The sequence below is a fragment of the Bradysia coprophila genome, unplaced genomic scaffold (genome assembly GCF_014529535.1).
Source record: "Bradysia coprophila strain Holo2 unplaced genomic scaffold, BU_Bcop_v1 contig_373, whole genome shotgun sequence".
NCBI classification, from domain to species: domain Eukaryota; kingdom Metazoa; phylum Arthropoda; class Insecta; order Diptera; family Sciaridae; genus Bradysia; species Bradysia coprophila.
In genome coordinates this window covers 1936521-1953835 of record NW_023503632.1, presented here as the reverse complement: position 1 = coordinate 1953835, position 17315 = coordinate 1936521, and the positions used below count along the sequence as shown (strand labels likewise).

The window sequence follows — 17315 nt, the reverse complement described above, 5'->3', positions numbered from 1 at the left end:
TATTCTGTCGCAAAAAAAAGAAACATTTTCCGTAATTAAATACGATTAAAGCTGGTAATCCGATCATGTATATTACCAACAACATTACATGGCCTGTGATTACATTTTTGTGACATTTACGGAACAGAGTTAGGTACTATCAATTAAAAATAGCGTTCAAATTCACTATAATCGATATTATTGAGTTACGTTTGTCATACTCAGTTGATTTATTATTTCTTTCCGTTCATTATGCAAACACAGTATGAGTTTGAGCGGATTAATCGAAATGACTTCAAAATTAAATGGTCAAAAACAAATGACAAAGAAGATCACATCATTTAATTAATTCGATTCGAATGTAATTTTGCATTCATTTTAGCTGCTAAACTCCTTCGATTAATCTAACTCATTTGAATATACACACAGACACTCTTCTTAACAGAATACTAAAATGAATGATATCACCACACGATCGATCGCACGTCATCATAACACCTATAAGATAGCTAAAAAAACTAAATTTTAAATTTAAATTCAAATTAAATATTAAAACTACATTTATGTTAACATTAACCTAATTGGTTTAGAGGGATCTGATGTTGTTCGGATATATGTGTATTCTGAACAAAAGAATTGAGTAGTGAGTTAGCATAAGCTTACCACATAGCACATATACTAGAGACTCGTTCATCTTGACGATTTCACTTTATAAAACACCAACAAAAAAAAAAATTAAATTGGTGAGAATCTTTGCAAATTATAGAAACAAGATCAATAAGAGATAGGTTTTTAATTAAAACACAAGAATTTCAAGTGGTTGTGTTGAAATATATATTCGCATTGAATAAATCAATTTCAAAATTGGTATTTTGGGTCCATTGAAAGCGAGTGGATAACTACCAAAAATGAAAAAATTTGAATTAACTACAATGACTGAAAAATTCTTGTTTTCGGAATGGATCGTCATCACTTGTTTCTTTCCCGTTCAAGTTTAAGATCATTGCCAAATTAACGAAGTGATAAGTGGGGTCGTGAGGATTCTACCATTATGACCATCATGTTGATCGATTAAAGTTAAAAATTTGCCCACAATTATTGGAAAGTTACGTTAATGTGCTATCAGTGCACATTTTTGGGAATTTAATTCTTAAAAATAAAAAAAAATCGTAAAAATTCTTTAAGGCCAGTTGAAAGCGGTTTACTATCACAATGTTTACTTGCGATGAAAGACCCTTAAACCTGTCCTTAATATGTAAGTTCAGAAATTTTTTGAATTTGAAGGAATTTGTAAAGAATTTAACTCCTAGAAGCTGACCCTGTTTAGAACAGTACGCTATAAATAGTATCTGCATCTGTTCTTCTTCTCGGTTTACATAACATCCAAATAACATCCAATACGTCAAAACGAAAATTTTGGACAGAGCGGAGGCGCACAATTTACTATTATTCTTTAGTATTTTTCCTCTAAGAATTTAGTTTGAAATTGACTTCTCGTTCCACACACTCAAAACCAGCCAAACGATAATTTATTCTGCACACAAAATCTTCTTTTTTTTCGACTCAAATTTAAAGCCAAGCTCGTTCAAATAACAGATCTAAATTTGCACATTTCCTTTATATAGGCATTGATACCTTCTCACTGCCAATACCAAGAACTTTCTTAGGAAACAAGGCCCGAAATCGCACATACATGCTAATTGTCACAGCGACTAATCTCAAATATATTTAAGAGAATTCAAAATTAGCGGGGAAATTTAATACCAAACATTTCGTTTGTTAACTAAACATAATCACTTCTACACACTTTGCACACACTTAGCTTTAATGTTTCTGAAATGAGTCGAATTTTGTGTTAATGTAAACGTAAACATGAGGATTTTAGTTGAACATGTTGATCATTGCAGTCTTGCATGATTCGTGTTCTCTTTGCATATCTTTAGTGTCTTCCCATTTAGTAAAGTTGCAAACGAGCAACGAAAATGGAAAAGACGTACTTGATCTTCACAACTAAAAAGAGCCTCCCTGATAACGTTTTTCGGCGAGCGGAGCAAGAATTTGTATTTGTTGAAAGAATTGTTTAACCCAATGGTACGTACCAGGTCCACAAAATTTTAAGAATTAAACAAAAATTAAAAAATTCAATTAATCTTCTTTTAATCCGAAAATTGGTTGTGCCAGCAGTATTGGTAGAGTTCGAAGAACCTGGTAAATGCTGAAATTCTGTTTTTTTTTTATCAAACCATATACAGTTAGAGGCAGTGAAATTTCGGCAAGAATTGTTGTGCAAATAGTCTTCAAAATGTTCTCTCAAAACTTTAATCCTAAAAACAGACGAAGCATCTGTTTTGATCAAATTTTTCATTGTTCTAATTTCGTTAAGAGGGATTCCTTTGAAAAACAGCCTACCGAAATCGGACGCATTTTCCATTGGACTTTTTTATTTGTGCCTAGAAAGGACTTCGACCCTATAACCGAAAACCACTTTCAAAAAAATTCTTCGAAGCTTTTGTGACTGGTGAAAGGTTATCATAAACCGAAAACTTGCACTTTTCTTACCAAAATTTCTCCGGGTACACGAGCCGTACATGGTCGTGTGGGGTATCATTAGAAAGGTAATCACATGTACTATTGAGCCAAATAGAGACCCCAAATAGACACCCCACACGACCATGTACGGCTCGTGTACCCGGAGAAATTTTGGTAAGAAAAGTGCAACTTTTCGGTTTTTGATCACCTTTCACCAGTCACAAAAGCTTCGAAGAATTTTTTTGAGAGTGGTTCTGGCTTCTAGGGTCGAAGTCCTTTCTAGGCACATATAAAAAAGTCCACTGGAAAATGCGTCCGATTTCGGTAGGCTGTTTTTCAAAAGAATCCCTCTAAGCGTCAAAAGTGACATTAGAACAATGAAAAATTTGATCGACACAGATTCTCAACGCTCCGTCTATTTTCATCATAAATCCCAACGTACATTTAGAGTCTTATAAACTGAAACACTTACTAAGTTACTAACTTGGGATCGACAATTATGCTGCGTTTTCCATTGATGCATGTGGTAAGCATCTGATTACAATGGAAAACGAAACATTAATGTCGGTCCCCCAAACGCAAAATTGCTAGAGTCTTTTCGGCCTAAAATCTTTAAATCGTTCAGTAGAACATTTAGCACATCATTCAACTGGTTTTATCAAAGAGAAAGAGTACAATTACTAAGTGTCTAAGTCATAAGGTTAATTTATCTGTCCTTTTGATATCAATCTTTTCTTTAAAGTACAAAGACTCTAAACATCTGTTTTAACAATTGAAATTTGAAAGTTGCACAAGTACCTAGTCGATGTTTCATAAAGAAGCGGAATGGAATTGGATTATATTATATTAAACCATTAAACGAACATTGAACGTAATTATGCCGACTGCACAATTAATGCAACAAATAGATCTGAATAAATCAGCTCTCTAAATCACTTTTATTTGTAATAATGTGAAATAAAACCAACATAAATCTTCAATTCAAATTCAAATGCAAAATGATCGATACACACCAGCACAATGGCCAAGCTGTGGTTATTAAACGTTTTTAATTAATTAATAGTATTGAGTTAATATTGAAAATTGAATGTGTTCGTAGTAGATCTTTCGATCTTTCGATGTTTGTATGTCAGAACAGAATATAAGTTGTTTAACTATGTCGCACCCACACAATATCGTGATGTCATTATGTTATGGTTATTTCGATTAAACGAAGAAAAAATAAACAAAATTCAAATAAAGAAAAACTTAAAAATCATTCGGTATTTTACTGAAAATATGTACAAAGTGATTCACACACCAGAACCTCTATTTGGATTTTTTTCTTATTTGTTTAATTTGAAATATTGGTATTTTTCCAGTGATGCGCAATTTATTTGTACGGAATTGTATAATGTTCTCGTTTGAATTGACGTTATTCGCAAATATTGAAGACGCAACAGTGCCCCGTATCTTAAGATCTAAGGTCTCTTAACTTCAGATACTTGAGAAATCTTCTGCATTTAATTTGAATGTATGGTATTGCCTGGTGTATTGATTTGAAAGATAGCTGAGTTTCGCTGAGTTGATCGTTGAAAGTATCAATGGAAACAACACAGCACACCTTGTTATTGACGAAGACATATGTAACTGTTAAAATCAAAAGTTGGTCTTCATCTGTCGGAAATAACGATCTAACAAGTGCACATGTATGAACATACGTTATTTTTGACAGATACAGATAAAAATGTGTAATTAAGATTTTAGGTCCGTGTGGGATTACTTTCGATATGTTCGGGACGGTAAAGCGTATTTTAACTGGATAGGACGTATTGCGAGAATGATAGATGAGCGTTGGACCAAAAACTAAAACACCCACAACAAGACCTAGAGAAAGACCACCAAAAAAGGTGGACGCATGGAATCAAGAAAATAGCAGGCAATAATTGGCAGCAAGTGGCAATCCCAACAAAAATCTCTTCGAGAAAAGTGTGACGCAGTCTTTGAAATACAATTTCTAAAATGAATGATATCGCTAGAGTTGACGCTTTCAGCTTCGTTACGCAAAAATTAAATTTTACACCCAATTAGTTCAAACAAGCTGGCTTAGGTTTTCTCATCATCTGCCAAATAATTAAAAAAAAAAAATAAGGCTGGAAACAACCAAAATTTTACCAAAAAAATCTGCGTCGCATGTGGCAGATAAATTTTCTTGCTGGTCTGTTCCTGAACATCTGCCACTTTGCGACGCAGATTTTTTTGGTAAAATTTTGGTTGTTTACAGTCTAAATTTTTTTTGTAAAAATTATTTGGCAGATGATGAGAAAACCTAAGCCAGCTTGTTTGAACTAATTGGGTGTAAAATTTAATTTTTGCGCAACGAAGCTGAAAGCGTCAACTCTAGCGATATCATTCATTTTAGAAATTGTATTTCAAAGACTGCGTCACACTTTTCTCGAAGAGATTTTTGTTGGGATATCAGTAGTTTTAGAAGTGTACTCAACACTGCTTTTTATAACAGTTTACAGTTTTAATTCAAAAATTTTACAAAAATCGAAAATTTGACGAAAATCGAAAATTTGACGAAATTAGAAAATTTAACGAAATTAGAAAATTTGACGAAATTAGAAAATTTGACGAAATTTGACGAAACTCGAAAATTTAACGGAATTTGACGAAATTCGAAAATTTGACGAAATTTGACGAAATTCGAAAAGACGAAATTTAAAAATTTGACGAAATACGAAAATTTGACGAAATTTGAAAATGTGACGAAATTTGAAAATTTAATGAAATTCGAAAATTTGACGAAATTCGAAAATTTGACGAAAATCGAAAATTTGACGAAATTCCAAAATCTGACGAAATTCAGAAAATTTGACGAAAATCGAAAATTTGACGAAAGTAATTCTCTATCTGCCACCATTCAAGAAATATCTCCAATTGACCCACCCATTTCCAACTTTCGACATTTTTCACATATGCCCTTCTGTTCTACTCGTAAAACTCTGAGACTTTGCCGAAGAAATTAACTCTCTATCTGTCACCATTCAAGAAATACCTCTAAAAAGATAATTGACCCACCCATTTCCAACTTTCGACATTTTTCACATATGCCCCTCTGTTCTACTCGTAAAACTCTGAGACTTTGCCGAAGAAAGTAATTCTCTATCTCTCATAACCCAAAAAATATTAGTCCTTTCATCCTACGCTCGAGTAGCTCAAAATTTGGTCACTCTAATCACTCTAGCTCAAACGAATCTGCCCCGATTTTTTTAATTATTTTTTTGTTCGAATCGTGTTACGAATACCTTTCATTTGTTGGGTCGCACGCCTCTGTAGGTTTCAATACAGCTAAGCTACAGCCGAAAACGCGTTCCCGACCCTCGAAAACCACACTCAGAAACCACTTCGAGGCCAATAAAACAAAATTCTGGTTTTTCCTGGGGTAATGGCGTATCACATTTTCATTTTTATGCCCACCCTGAGGTTCCTGCAAAATTTCATGGAGATTGGCTGACTAGTTTCCGAGATCGACCGTCGATAGATAGATAGATAGACAGATAGACAGATAGACAGATAGATAGAAACATACAGAGTAAGTTGAAAGATTTTGATTGTTTGGAAAACGTTAATTTGGTGCATTTTCTATCAAAATGACCAACTTCAAAACGATGTATCTCCGGCAATTTTAAAGTTACATAGTCGAGTGATAGCTCGTTTTGCTCGTATTTGAAGCGCGAATAAGATAGAATAGGATTTGTGGTGATACATGCCAAAGGAAAGAAATTTCAATTCTCGCCTATATATAGTTGCCGCGTCTCAAAAAAATTTCTTCGTTCTTTTTTTGGAAGTTAGACTGCGTCAAGTCCTCCGCTATCGCTCCGGACATGATGCACCGTTTGAAATGGAAGGAGATAAGGGAGGCCTAAATCCAGAAGTGGCTGAAAAACAGGTTGAAAAAGAAGAAGTAGAAGAAGAGGAAGACGAGGCCTAATGTCTCTCAAACATGTCTTGTCGTTGGTAGTATGCCTACAATTCAAGATTAGAAAAATAGGATAGGACTACGAATGGAGCGAAGTCGAAACGTGCTAAAAAATCATGCTCTTTTCTAACAACGAAATTTTGTGAAAATGGAATTTACAATTCGACTAAAATTGTTCATGAAATTGTGTCGTCGAATCGAAAGCACACCGGGTTACCATGCCACTGCTCTTGAATCAAGAAAATCATGCGCTGTACAAGTACAATTTAAATGTGAGCCTGGATACTTTTAGCTAAATAGCCTCAATACAAACAACGCTACGGATAATAGCGGCAGAGTCGAAATTTTGCTTGATTTTCGCAAGTGGTTTCAGGTGGTTCCGGGTGGTTCCCGTGGTCCTATCGAAAAGTGATGTATGGAAGGTGCCCCTTATTTTTGATAATGGACAAGTCGTCTATACATCATTTTGTCCAAAAACTTCAAATTTAGCCGATATAATTTTGGGTCATTTTGACTCTGCCGCTATTATCCGTATAGTGTGTGTTCTTCGTATTGAGGCTATTTACTTTTAGCCTTAACAACAGTTTCTCTCAATAAATGCGCTACAGATCGTTTCTCATTGAATGTTGTATGATCGATTACAGATCGGTTATAAATGAAATTGTTGTGGAGGTTCTCGCCATAAGCGAAAACAACAAGACAATTTTATACTGAATGGTTATGTTTTCATTATTATTGACATAAACTCTATAAATAAACAACAGAAATTATTCTTGAAAATTAATTCAGATATCATTTTCATCGAGAAACACAATCATTCTGATATATTAATAGCTCGATTTTAATTAAATTATAATTTGTCGGTTTTCTAATTAAAATATTAATCGAGTCATGTTTTGAATAGATATTTTCTAATTGATTAGTCCATTATTGCCCTAATTGGCATACAATTTTTGTTTAAAACAATTCAATTCAAGTTACTAACACGATGAAACGATGAGACCCCGAAAACCAGGATCCATATCCAATAACATTGAATCAATTGTTCGCGTATCTTCTTGTGGCAATTCAGATGTGCAAATATTTGAACTGTTAACGACTATAAAGAGAAACGACTGTAAACTTATCAATATTTACAAGTAAAAAAGCATGAACCACATTTCGCATCATCTGAGCTGTGTTTTTTTCACAGAAGTCGACACATACTTGCTAGTTTTTACAGCTTTTTTATCTTCCATAGAAAGACTATTTAACTGGCGCAATTAAAACGGTTCTGTTAGCCAAATAATACTTTTTGGCAAAACCTTATGCACACAGTAACCAGTCATAACGTCTTTATTAACCGAAAAGGTGTTGGTTATGTCTTTTTTTTCTAGAATAATACTCCAAACATAGCATACCCATCAATTAAATGAGACTATCGCAATGAGTTAAATTAGCATTAACTGAACACTTCATCATTTATAATTGCATTATAATAAGACTGAGTAAATGTTAACCAATTAATTTATTTATTTATGAACATATGGGCTTGTTTCGAGCTATCGTGATTCGCGACTAACAAACCAACGCTTGTTTACAACTAAACAATTTTGGAAATAGAGATATTTATCGAGTAGGATACATTTAAAATGAGATATCGAACGTTAGTAGTGAACATTTTTGTATTATAATAAAGTTGCTCGATTTCAAAACGAGGTACAGCTGCAGTATTGACTAATTAATGTTAATCATTGACCCGCATGACCCTTTCTATCGCTCGCAAAAAACGCTCAAACGTTTGCAAATTTGATTCGATTCAAATTCTTGCACCATAGGTGGATTACCTAGACTAAACAGACAACTATGGCCGAATAGAAGGGAATAGAAAAGGTTATTGCTATTAGGTCACAAACCCGAGTGCAGTTTCTCTTCTAATTTTATTAAAAGAAAAGAAAATTTATTGCTGACAACAACGTCAAACATAAACGATGTGGTCTGCTTAGTCCCCTCTTACACGTCAAAATGTATGTTAAAATACTCTGTAACAAAACAAATGAAGTAACAGATTCAATGACTATTTACAGTTAATTCAGATGAGTTGAGGAGACTGAAAATGTGAATGTAATTTTGTACTGTCGTACTAAATCGGGAGACTACGAGCTCAATCGTTTTGGGAGAAGAACTGAAACAAATGGACTCAGTAGCGAAAATGATTAATCAGAAACAGACTTTCTTAAACCGTTTTAAATTACTCTTAATGCTTAAATTTGAATTTGAACGTAGAGATTAGCTTCGTTTTTGGACTGCTAAGTAATAAATTACTTTCAAAAGCCAACCACACAATCCACATTATGGAATATTTGCTTTTATTTCATTTTTCTTTTTTCATTTTAACTAAATGATGAGCATGAGTATAAACTTTCTTAAATTGTTCATTTTTTTTTCTTTTGTTTCTCGAACAACGTTGTTGTCACATCTAAATTCAAATTGTGAAAAAGGTGTAAAGCATGACAAATTTTAACTTTTAAAGAAGACACTGCTGTTTTGTCGAAAATTTATTAGCTTACAACAAACATTCGTTTCTCTATAATTTTGGCTTGTTACGACTATAAACGTAATAAAGAGGTTCTGCTACGGCAAGAACGATTAAATCATTAATATTGAACATATGGCAAAAGAAAATCTCATCGGTTCCACTCAATTACATTCGAGATATGGCAATAAACTACCTGTAATTTAGAACTCGAGGAATAATTCAGTTGTTGTTTTTATTCTCCTCTTGCTAAAGTGTTTATGCAGAAGAGTCCGTATCTTCCAATTATGATCGTGAGTCTTTTATTTGCATAAAAATAAATAACAAAAACCGACTTCTTTAGCGCTGAAAATTATCAACAACAAAAAAAATGTAAAGGTCAATAAAGAAGTGTACACCTACAGGTTCTTTTTGAATTTCAAATATTTTAATAAAATGCTTGCTAACGCTAAACTTAAATAAAATAGAAAAATTTATTTATTATTAGCCATTTCAACCGCCTCTTTCTCGATTATACGAATCAATAATGCATGTACTGCTTTTAATGCTTTTATTGCAATTTTTTTCCGAACTAAAGTTACCGTTCGTAGAACGGAGGTTTTTTTTAAAATTCAGTTTAAATTTCAAATTGGCACAATTAATGAAATATTTGAATAATATTATCAGAACCAGTGAAATTTGCCCATTTTGTATGCAAAATAGCTTTTAACGTATCTCTCAAATGTACTAAGTTAAGCAAACATGTTTTAAGCAAATACGTTACGTAGGTGTGTATTTACAATTTTTTTTTTCAAAGTATTTTTTCTAGACTTTGTTCCAATAAAAAAGCGCAGATGAATGAACGGAAGATATGTGGTGAATTATCAGAATTATTTAAAAAAAAAAAATGAACGGTGGTCGGTAGTTATGTCTGAACATATGGCTGTCATCGCATTTGTGTGGTTTTAAATCATCAAAAATTTTAGCCTCGTAACTAGTCATCTGTTTTATCAACAACGACCGTAAAGCTAAGGCCACAATAGGGCATGGATCTGGTTGACGTTTTTCACCACATGCCAACACATTTTCTTTAGCTGAATATGGCGACTTTGTAGTTTTCGTGGTAAGACTTCACGAAACAACCGTATTCAGCTATCAGAACAAGGATGGCGCTTTTGTAGTTTTCCACGTAAACTAGTACGTCATCCCATGCCATTTTCTCAAAGCTTATGTGAAATAATAGATTCGTTTCAGACACTAAACTTTACTTAAAACAAATAATGAACTAATGGATTACAATCGTGTTGTCCATTGTAAAAAGTAAACAAAAATTCGAACTTATCTCTCTGATATGTGTTATTACTGCACCAATCATTTAATGCAAATAATTCTCGGTTGGTCATGTATATCTCCCACAAAGTTATTAGCATAAACTGCAAGACATTGTTTCACAATCTCATTCAGTGGCACATGTTCGTTGCATTATTTAAATTGACTTTATGTGTAGTGCGTTAATTGAGCTAAGCCTTCGCCGCAATTTTTGCCCTATAATTTTGAATTTTCAATTAGAAACACTTTGCGGGGAATCTACATTGCACAGCTAATGTATCAAAATCTAAATCTTTTCAACTAAATTTGAAAGTTTGTGTTCTTCTTTGAGATTAATGTAAAATCCGTTTGTCATAAAATGAGAGATAGTTACATCGATCTTCGTACAAAACTCGCGGAATCAAACACAATATTTCACTGTTTCCGAAAAAAGAAAGAATTCTAATCGCTAAATCTACTAGCTTGATCTTGATACAATAAATTTATTGTGCTAAAAACAACAACAAAAGAAAATAAAATCATCCTACGCACTTTCAATAAATGTTTGATGGAAATTATAAACTAAGGCAATAAAGTAACTGTCCGTAATAGCTATCTACCGAATAACATAATGTCTTAAAATGGTCTAATGGTCCGAACACTTACATTTAAAATATCCAATCTCACTATCCATTACACGCGCAACCCACCAAATATAAACAATAGAACATAAACGTGTTCATCGCAACCATCAAACAAAATATTGTTTTCATTTTGACGCGCTGATATTAATGATGATTGTGTCATGCATTGAGAGTTGCTTTTTTCTCTTTCGAGATAGTCTGAACAAAATAATAAATAAAGAGCCGAAGTGATGATAGATGCTGGCAGAAGAGGTTGCTTAAAATCAGCTTGAAACTAATGAAGTTGCGGACAAATGTAAATGCGTAGTAAAATCAAGCGCATTTGACCCACAGGTATATTTTCAAAGTTATTGACGAAGCGTTTTTGCACATATGTTCCTACTTCTGCTGATGAATTTGATATTTCACAACAGCTTTTTATAACATAAAATCAAATCAACCGATCTTCCCTCGTTATTTTCTGTTCTCATTATTTGCAATGAATTGTGAAGAAACACGACCTGTTTTTGTGTACACCGAAAATACAATTAGACTTCGTTCGGTCAACGTTGGTAACCAAATACCCAAATTATTTAAGTAAATTGGACTACGCAAACAAAATCTTTGAAATTCACTTCATGTGACTCGGCATGGCAAGTGCGAGATATTTTTTTGCTTGCGATTGTAGAGCATTGTACTGTGCAAATTCGTAAATTGTTATTTCGATTGTGATATTATTGACAAATTTAACAGGCGGCTTCTTAACACAGAGATCATCGAATGAGAATAAAATGGCGCTTCAGATGTTCAGTATTGTCTTCGAGATAATCCTATATTGATAATTATTGGTACTGTGGGAATCAGTACGAGGCGTACAAAAGATACGGTAGTGGAAGTATAAACAGTTTGTGTTTTTAATCATATTGATTATAATCAAGAGCATCCTACGAGTAATCATACCTTGAGAACAAATTTGAACAACATTACGTAAAATATGTGGCCCAACAAGAAATGCGAAATGTGTTTGGCCTCTTTAGTATATGGGTAAATTGACCTATCAAAAGCGTACGCCTATTGGTGTAACATTGCACGTAAAATCGTTCGAAATGTGCATCTGATGTTGGAGACACATTTCATCGTACGAAATACAGTTCGTGGCAGTGAAATTTCAGCATGAATTTGCTTCACCTGTTTTTCAGCTGATCCACACAACCAATCAAAAGTGTTTAACGTCTTTATACGGTTTAACCACTACAACGTGCTTGCGTGTGGCAGCTTGAACTGTATAGACAGTTTTGATTGTATATGTGAATCAGCTGTAGCAAATTCATGCTGAAATTTCACAGCCTCTGACTGTACTAGTCCTGGTAAAATTTGTCTAAGTGGGCATCTGCCACATGCACATATTTGTAATGTTCGAATTCGGATATGGGATGTTCAGTCAATCAGGACTTATTATTCGGAATTTTTTTCGTGAATTCTCAGGAATTTAATAAATCTTAAGAATTTTCAGAATTAAACTCTTAAGATTTAAGAATTTTAGGAATTTTTAGAAATATTCGGGAGTCTCTGGTCAGTATCATTGAAGCTATTGTTCGAAACATTTTTTTTAAAATGTTCTACAAACTCAAAACATTTTATGTAAAGCTAAAAAATAGAGTTCTGTTGACTAAGTAAAACTGAATATCATTTACTGCCAAATGTTTTTTAACACCTGGAAACCTTAAAAAGAGCAAACGTTGTGCGAATTTTAATTTAAGTTAAATACGAAACGCCGACTAATGGCGCAGTTCACTCAAAAAGTTTTGTGGAACATGTTACATACAAAACTACACTTTTTTGTATTTGATTCGAATTTTATCAAACTTATTGAGCTAAAGTAAGATATAAAATGAAAATCTAGAGATAAAAGACAATGTGAAATTGGCACATTCTATTATGCAACGTACGTAACCGAAAGATATCTGGATAATTATCGAAGTTACAAAATAGTCACTTACGCAACTATAGAGACAAAAATGTTTTTTTTTAGCTTCTAGAGCCCGAGAGCTAGAGACTTCAGTCACAGAAACTACATTTAAAAGTAAATGACCAGTTCGTCGATCGCATGGAAAACGTTCAAAATGCAATTCTAATTTTATTCACTTCACAAAGAGCATGGAAACATGCGATCGGCGATGTTATTACCGTGGTACTTATACTCAATTTACCAATAAAGAACAATATTCTGAATAGGCATACGAATCCGATTAATAAAACATTAAAATTCACCTTAAATAAAAAATAATCCAACCAACAAGATTACAAAATCGATATTCAATCCGTTTTGTCAACAGCTTATTCAATTCGTCAATCACAATATTTTCGCCACAATCAATATTTTCATCAATCGGATCAATATTAATCAACACTTTTTTATGCGATTTTTTTTTCTTTGCTTATGTTTATTATAGTTTAACTCAGATCAAAAACACGAAGACTTGCTAACAGGTTCGTACCTCATATAAAACTAACAGTAACAGCAATATCTCTGGTAGAAAAGCCCCACCGATACCTCTTTCGAACGTATGTATGTTGCCGAAGTGAAATAAAAAACTCATTGAGCACACTGTGTTTTTGTTGTTGATGAAAAATTAGACAAAGTGGGATATGGTAAACTCAGCCGCGAGTTTTGTGTTATGATAACGTATATGGGAGAATCATCGTGCTTAGCTTTAAATAACGAATGACTTATGGTACCGGATAGTCGGTTTGATGGTAATGAGATTGTTATTCAATAATATTCTTGATGAGACACAACGTGTTATTTTTCGCAAAACCTCCAGTTTGTTATTGGAGTCGAAAAGAAATTCTAATCGAAATAAAAGTGTGACGAAACACGCAAATGTATAATGCTGATGCTAAAAATTAATTCACAATTCATTGATAGCATAGAAAGAGAGAAAGTTTAACCGAAAACCATTCCTTAACGGGACTAATTTGCGCAGAGTATTTTTAGATTGAGTTTAATCGCACCGTGTACGGTTTTATTAATCTTTTGCATCTCAGAGTCGTCTCTAATAACCAACGCCTTAATTCTCATTTCTAAGGTATTATTAGCCGCAGCTGAATTTTAACCCAGTTGATGTAGAGGAATTTTATTGGTTTGTCCTAATTTTTAGTAGACTTTAGAAGAACAAAAAAATGGAATTATGATAAGGTCGGGGTGACTGTTGGTGTAGAGAAGATAAGAATGTTGTGAATTCAAAAACCATCACTTAAGTCTTTAGTTTAATATTGAAGGACATTTACTGAACAATACATGAAAGATTGCCCTGATTATTCGACGACATAAGTATCATCGAGTTCCTGGAGAAACTATGAGTAGTTGTAGTTTCTTCAGGAAGGCGCCGCTTCTTCATAAAGTCGTCATTTCTTCTCCCTTTATACTCTTTTTGCAAAATTTGAGAAGCGACGACTTTCTGAAGAAGCAGAGAGTTTTTGAAGAAACTGCAACTACTCCTCATTTGTTCAGAAACTCGCTGATGCTTCAGAAAGTCGTCGATACTCTGGTCGTCGAATAATCAGGGCAATCAATACTGAACCAACCTTTAATGGTCAGAGTACTAGGCCGTCAGAGGTGATGATAACGATCAACGATGTAACATGCTACTATCAGTGAACATTACCAACAGTAAATTATCAGTCGACTTAAAGACTGACTCTATTTTGACTCTATATTACACCTTATACACATAAGCAATCAATTCTTAACCGACAAAATTACAACGCAGTTTGTAAGGAAACACTAAACTCACTTCCTAACTAGCAACGCTTACATTTAATTACATAAGTGATGAATGACGATATCTACACAACGAGATCATTAAATAACCTGTGACTTTTCCGTCGTTTGTATATAACCCACTGTCCAATAGACTTCATTAGATGACATCTTCAAATGAAATCATAATCAAGACAAAACAATTTTTTTGCCGGTTGTGTCTCATTAATAAAAAGAAGAAGAAAAAAATGAATGCTGAAAGCAATGGTCTTCTAACTGAGAAGTAGAAGGTGACATTTTGTTATAACAACAAAAACAACAACGAAACACGCAAAAGAACATTATTAATCATCATCACACCGTGAAATTGATCACCATTACATTAACTTATATTGTTACAGAAATATGTTGTTCAACAACTGAGGGAAGAACGACGGGTTTCGCAGCATCGCTCTAGCATTTGTACATGTACATACTACCTGTATGTCTACGCAACCTTTATTAAAAGGTGAGTCAATTTGATTCTTTAAGGTTGAGCGATTGAGGCATAAGTCCCGAGCTCTTTACTTCCCTTTAGAAACAAAATGTCCAAATATGATACCTCAGACACCATTAGTAAAAGCGAGGGGTCACGCACTCCTTCAAATTTAATCCATTTAATACATTTAATCCAAGAAATACATGGGATTTAAATCCATTTAATCCCGAGTGCGTCACCCCTCGAGTAAAAGTAAATTTAGAAGTGTACTGATTTGTCCATCAGAACCATCAGAACAGACAGAGAAAAAAGGATTTCGTGTTTTGGGTTCTCAGGTTGAAAAGGATTTCATTGCTTCGAATCTTTCTGCCACAAAAGTGTTGGCTTTCAGATTTCAGATGTTAGGTTTACTGACTACTTTTGCCGTTTGAGGTGGCAGTTGGCATTGTGTTCCATTTCTTCTTTTTTTACGTTCACCGAAATTAATTTCCCAGATAAAATTTCCGTTCATTTCAATTAACTACAACTCGAAGAGAATGAGTAGAATGTTATTTTGATAAATAAAGTGACTTCTATTTTGGTTTTGTTGTCATAAACAACATGAAAGCGGAGATGAATACACAGAGTTTTTTTTTGCAACAAGGTCAAATCGTTGCAATAATAGGCGAAACCAATTTGCTTATGATGATTGATGAAGTAAATGAATGAATATTAATTACTGGAAGCATACCTAGTAGTGTTAGCGGACAGTTTTTTTTTGTTCCTGTTGTTGTTGTCGATGTAATACACATCAGTAACGAAACTCAGGTAATATCTCCGAATATAATTTTGGCGCCTAATTTACAAAATGGGATCGTCATGTAAATGGGTAAATGGGTGTTTTTGTTCGAAAACAAAACGTTTGTGTAATGCTTTGATATTAGCTGCGTGAACGGTGTTGTACACTTAGTATTTGAGCGTCGCAATAAAAATAAATCGACCAAAACCTACGAATTCGCTGGAAGGTGTTTTAATTATAATTTAACGGAATAGACAAACATCCATTAAATACATCTTTGCTACAGCCAATCTATCAACAACATCAAATAGATTTCCTGTGCGCACGTCGTTAGTCGCAAGTTGAATAATATTTGATTTTATGACCGCATTCTAAGCAATTATTAGTCGCAATACAGGATGACATCTCATTCACCGGTATTTACGCGAGCATAAAAAGAGTCGGATAACTACAGTCGATGAACGGGGTTAACATACTCAAATAAAAAACTTCGTCAGACGCCTGCCTCATAGTAACTTCCAACATTTTGAGATCATTTCGATTCGGGCTGGAAGTTTGTATGTTATTAGAGCGTGGTAGTGAACACCAAGGAAGAGTTCGCTCTACAGCATATTGATCTATTAGTCTTTTGATTCAAAAAATTAGGAAAAATAGAGACATGACGAATCGTGTTTTAAGTAAATGCTGAGAGGTCTGAGTTGTTGGTTAATTAACTTTTAAATTAGTTTTAAAGCTGCTATAGTCCTTCTCTTGACACCACACGATTTAGTGAAATGAATACGACGTATACCAAGCGTACAAAGACTATGATATTAGAACATTGTATCTACATAACCGTACCACAGAGTCTTACAATATCAATTAGTTTGTGCAACATTGGAGTTAGAAAGAAAAATGGGAAGAACAGTGTGCAAGTAATCGCAATTTAAATCTGAAAACTGTAAATAAGAAAAAAATCTGACTTACGTTTCGGCTCCATCGGTGGTATTCCCGGCTTCGGTAAGTGTCCAGCACAGCATGGTCTACCGATTCTTGTGGTTGTTGATGGTGGTTTTATACTAGATGGTTTGGCTATCGACGCAGTCGATTTCGTTGATTTTGTATCACTTTTAACCGATTCGGTTTCAGATAGATCTACCGATGGTATGTCACTCATTTTCGTTTCAACTATTTAACACTTTTTATTCTGATTTCTATTGATTATTCAGAAATTCACCTGCTGTAAGTTTTCACAATCAAAAAATTAATTATGAAAGTTAGGTCAACACACGCGTTTGGTGGAATCCACTTTTAAGATTCTTATAGATACTAAACAGCCTCGATGAAGCGGGTAACAGTGGCAGAGTCGTTTTGTCGTTGCGTCATATTGCGACAAAGTGGTACAACGAAAAAGTGACAG

At 33.8% G+C, this 17315-nt stretch overlaps 1 protein-coding gene across 19 annotated transcripts in view; it reads right to left on the bottom strand.

Annotated features, from left to right (window-relative positions):
- LOC119081946 (restin homolog) overlaps window positions 1-17315 on the bottom strand; it is a 44367-nt gene that overhangs the window by 16728 nt on the left and 10324 nt on the right. For 7 of the 19 annotated variants that reach the window (XM_037191214.1, XM_037191213.1, XM_037191219.1 and 4 more), the window contains one exon: window positions 16883-17135. In XM_037191214.1, coding sequence (XP_037047109.1) covers window positions 16883-17072 — 190 coding nt within the window. In that variant the 5' untranslated portion in view covers window positions 17073-17135. Of the gene's footprint in view, window positions 1-642; window positions 739-10940; window positions 10984-13168; window positions 13499-16882; window positions 17136-17315 lie in introns of those variants that run through there. The other 12 variants (XM_037191229.1, XM_037191230.1, XM_037191231.1 and 9 more) reach the window with 9 other exon arrangements.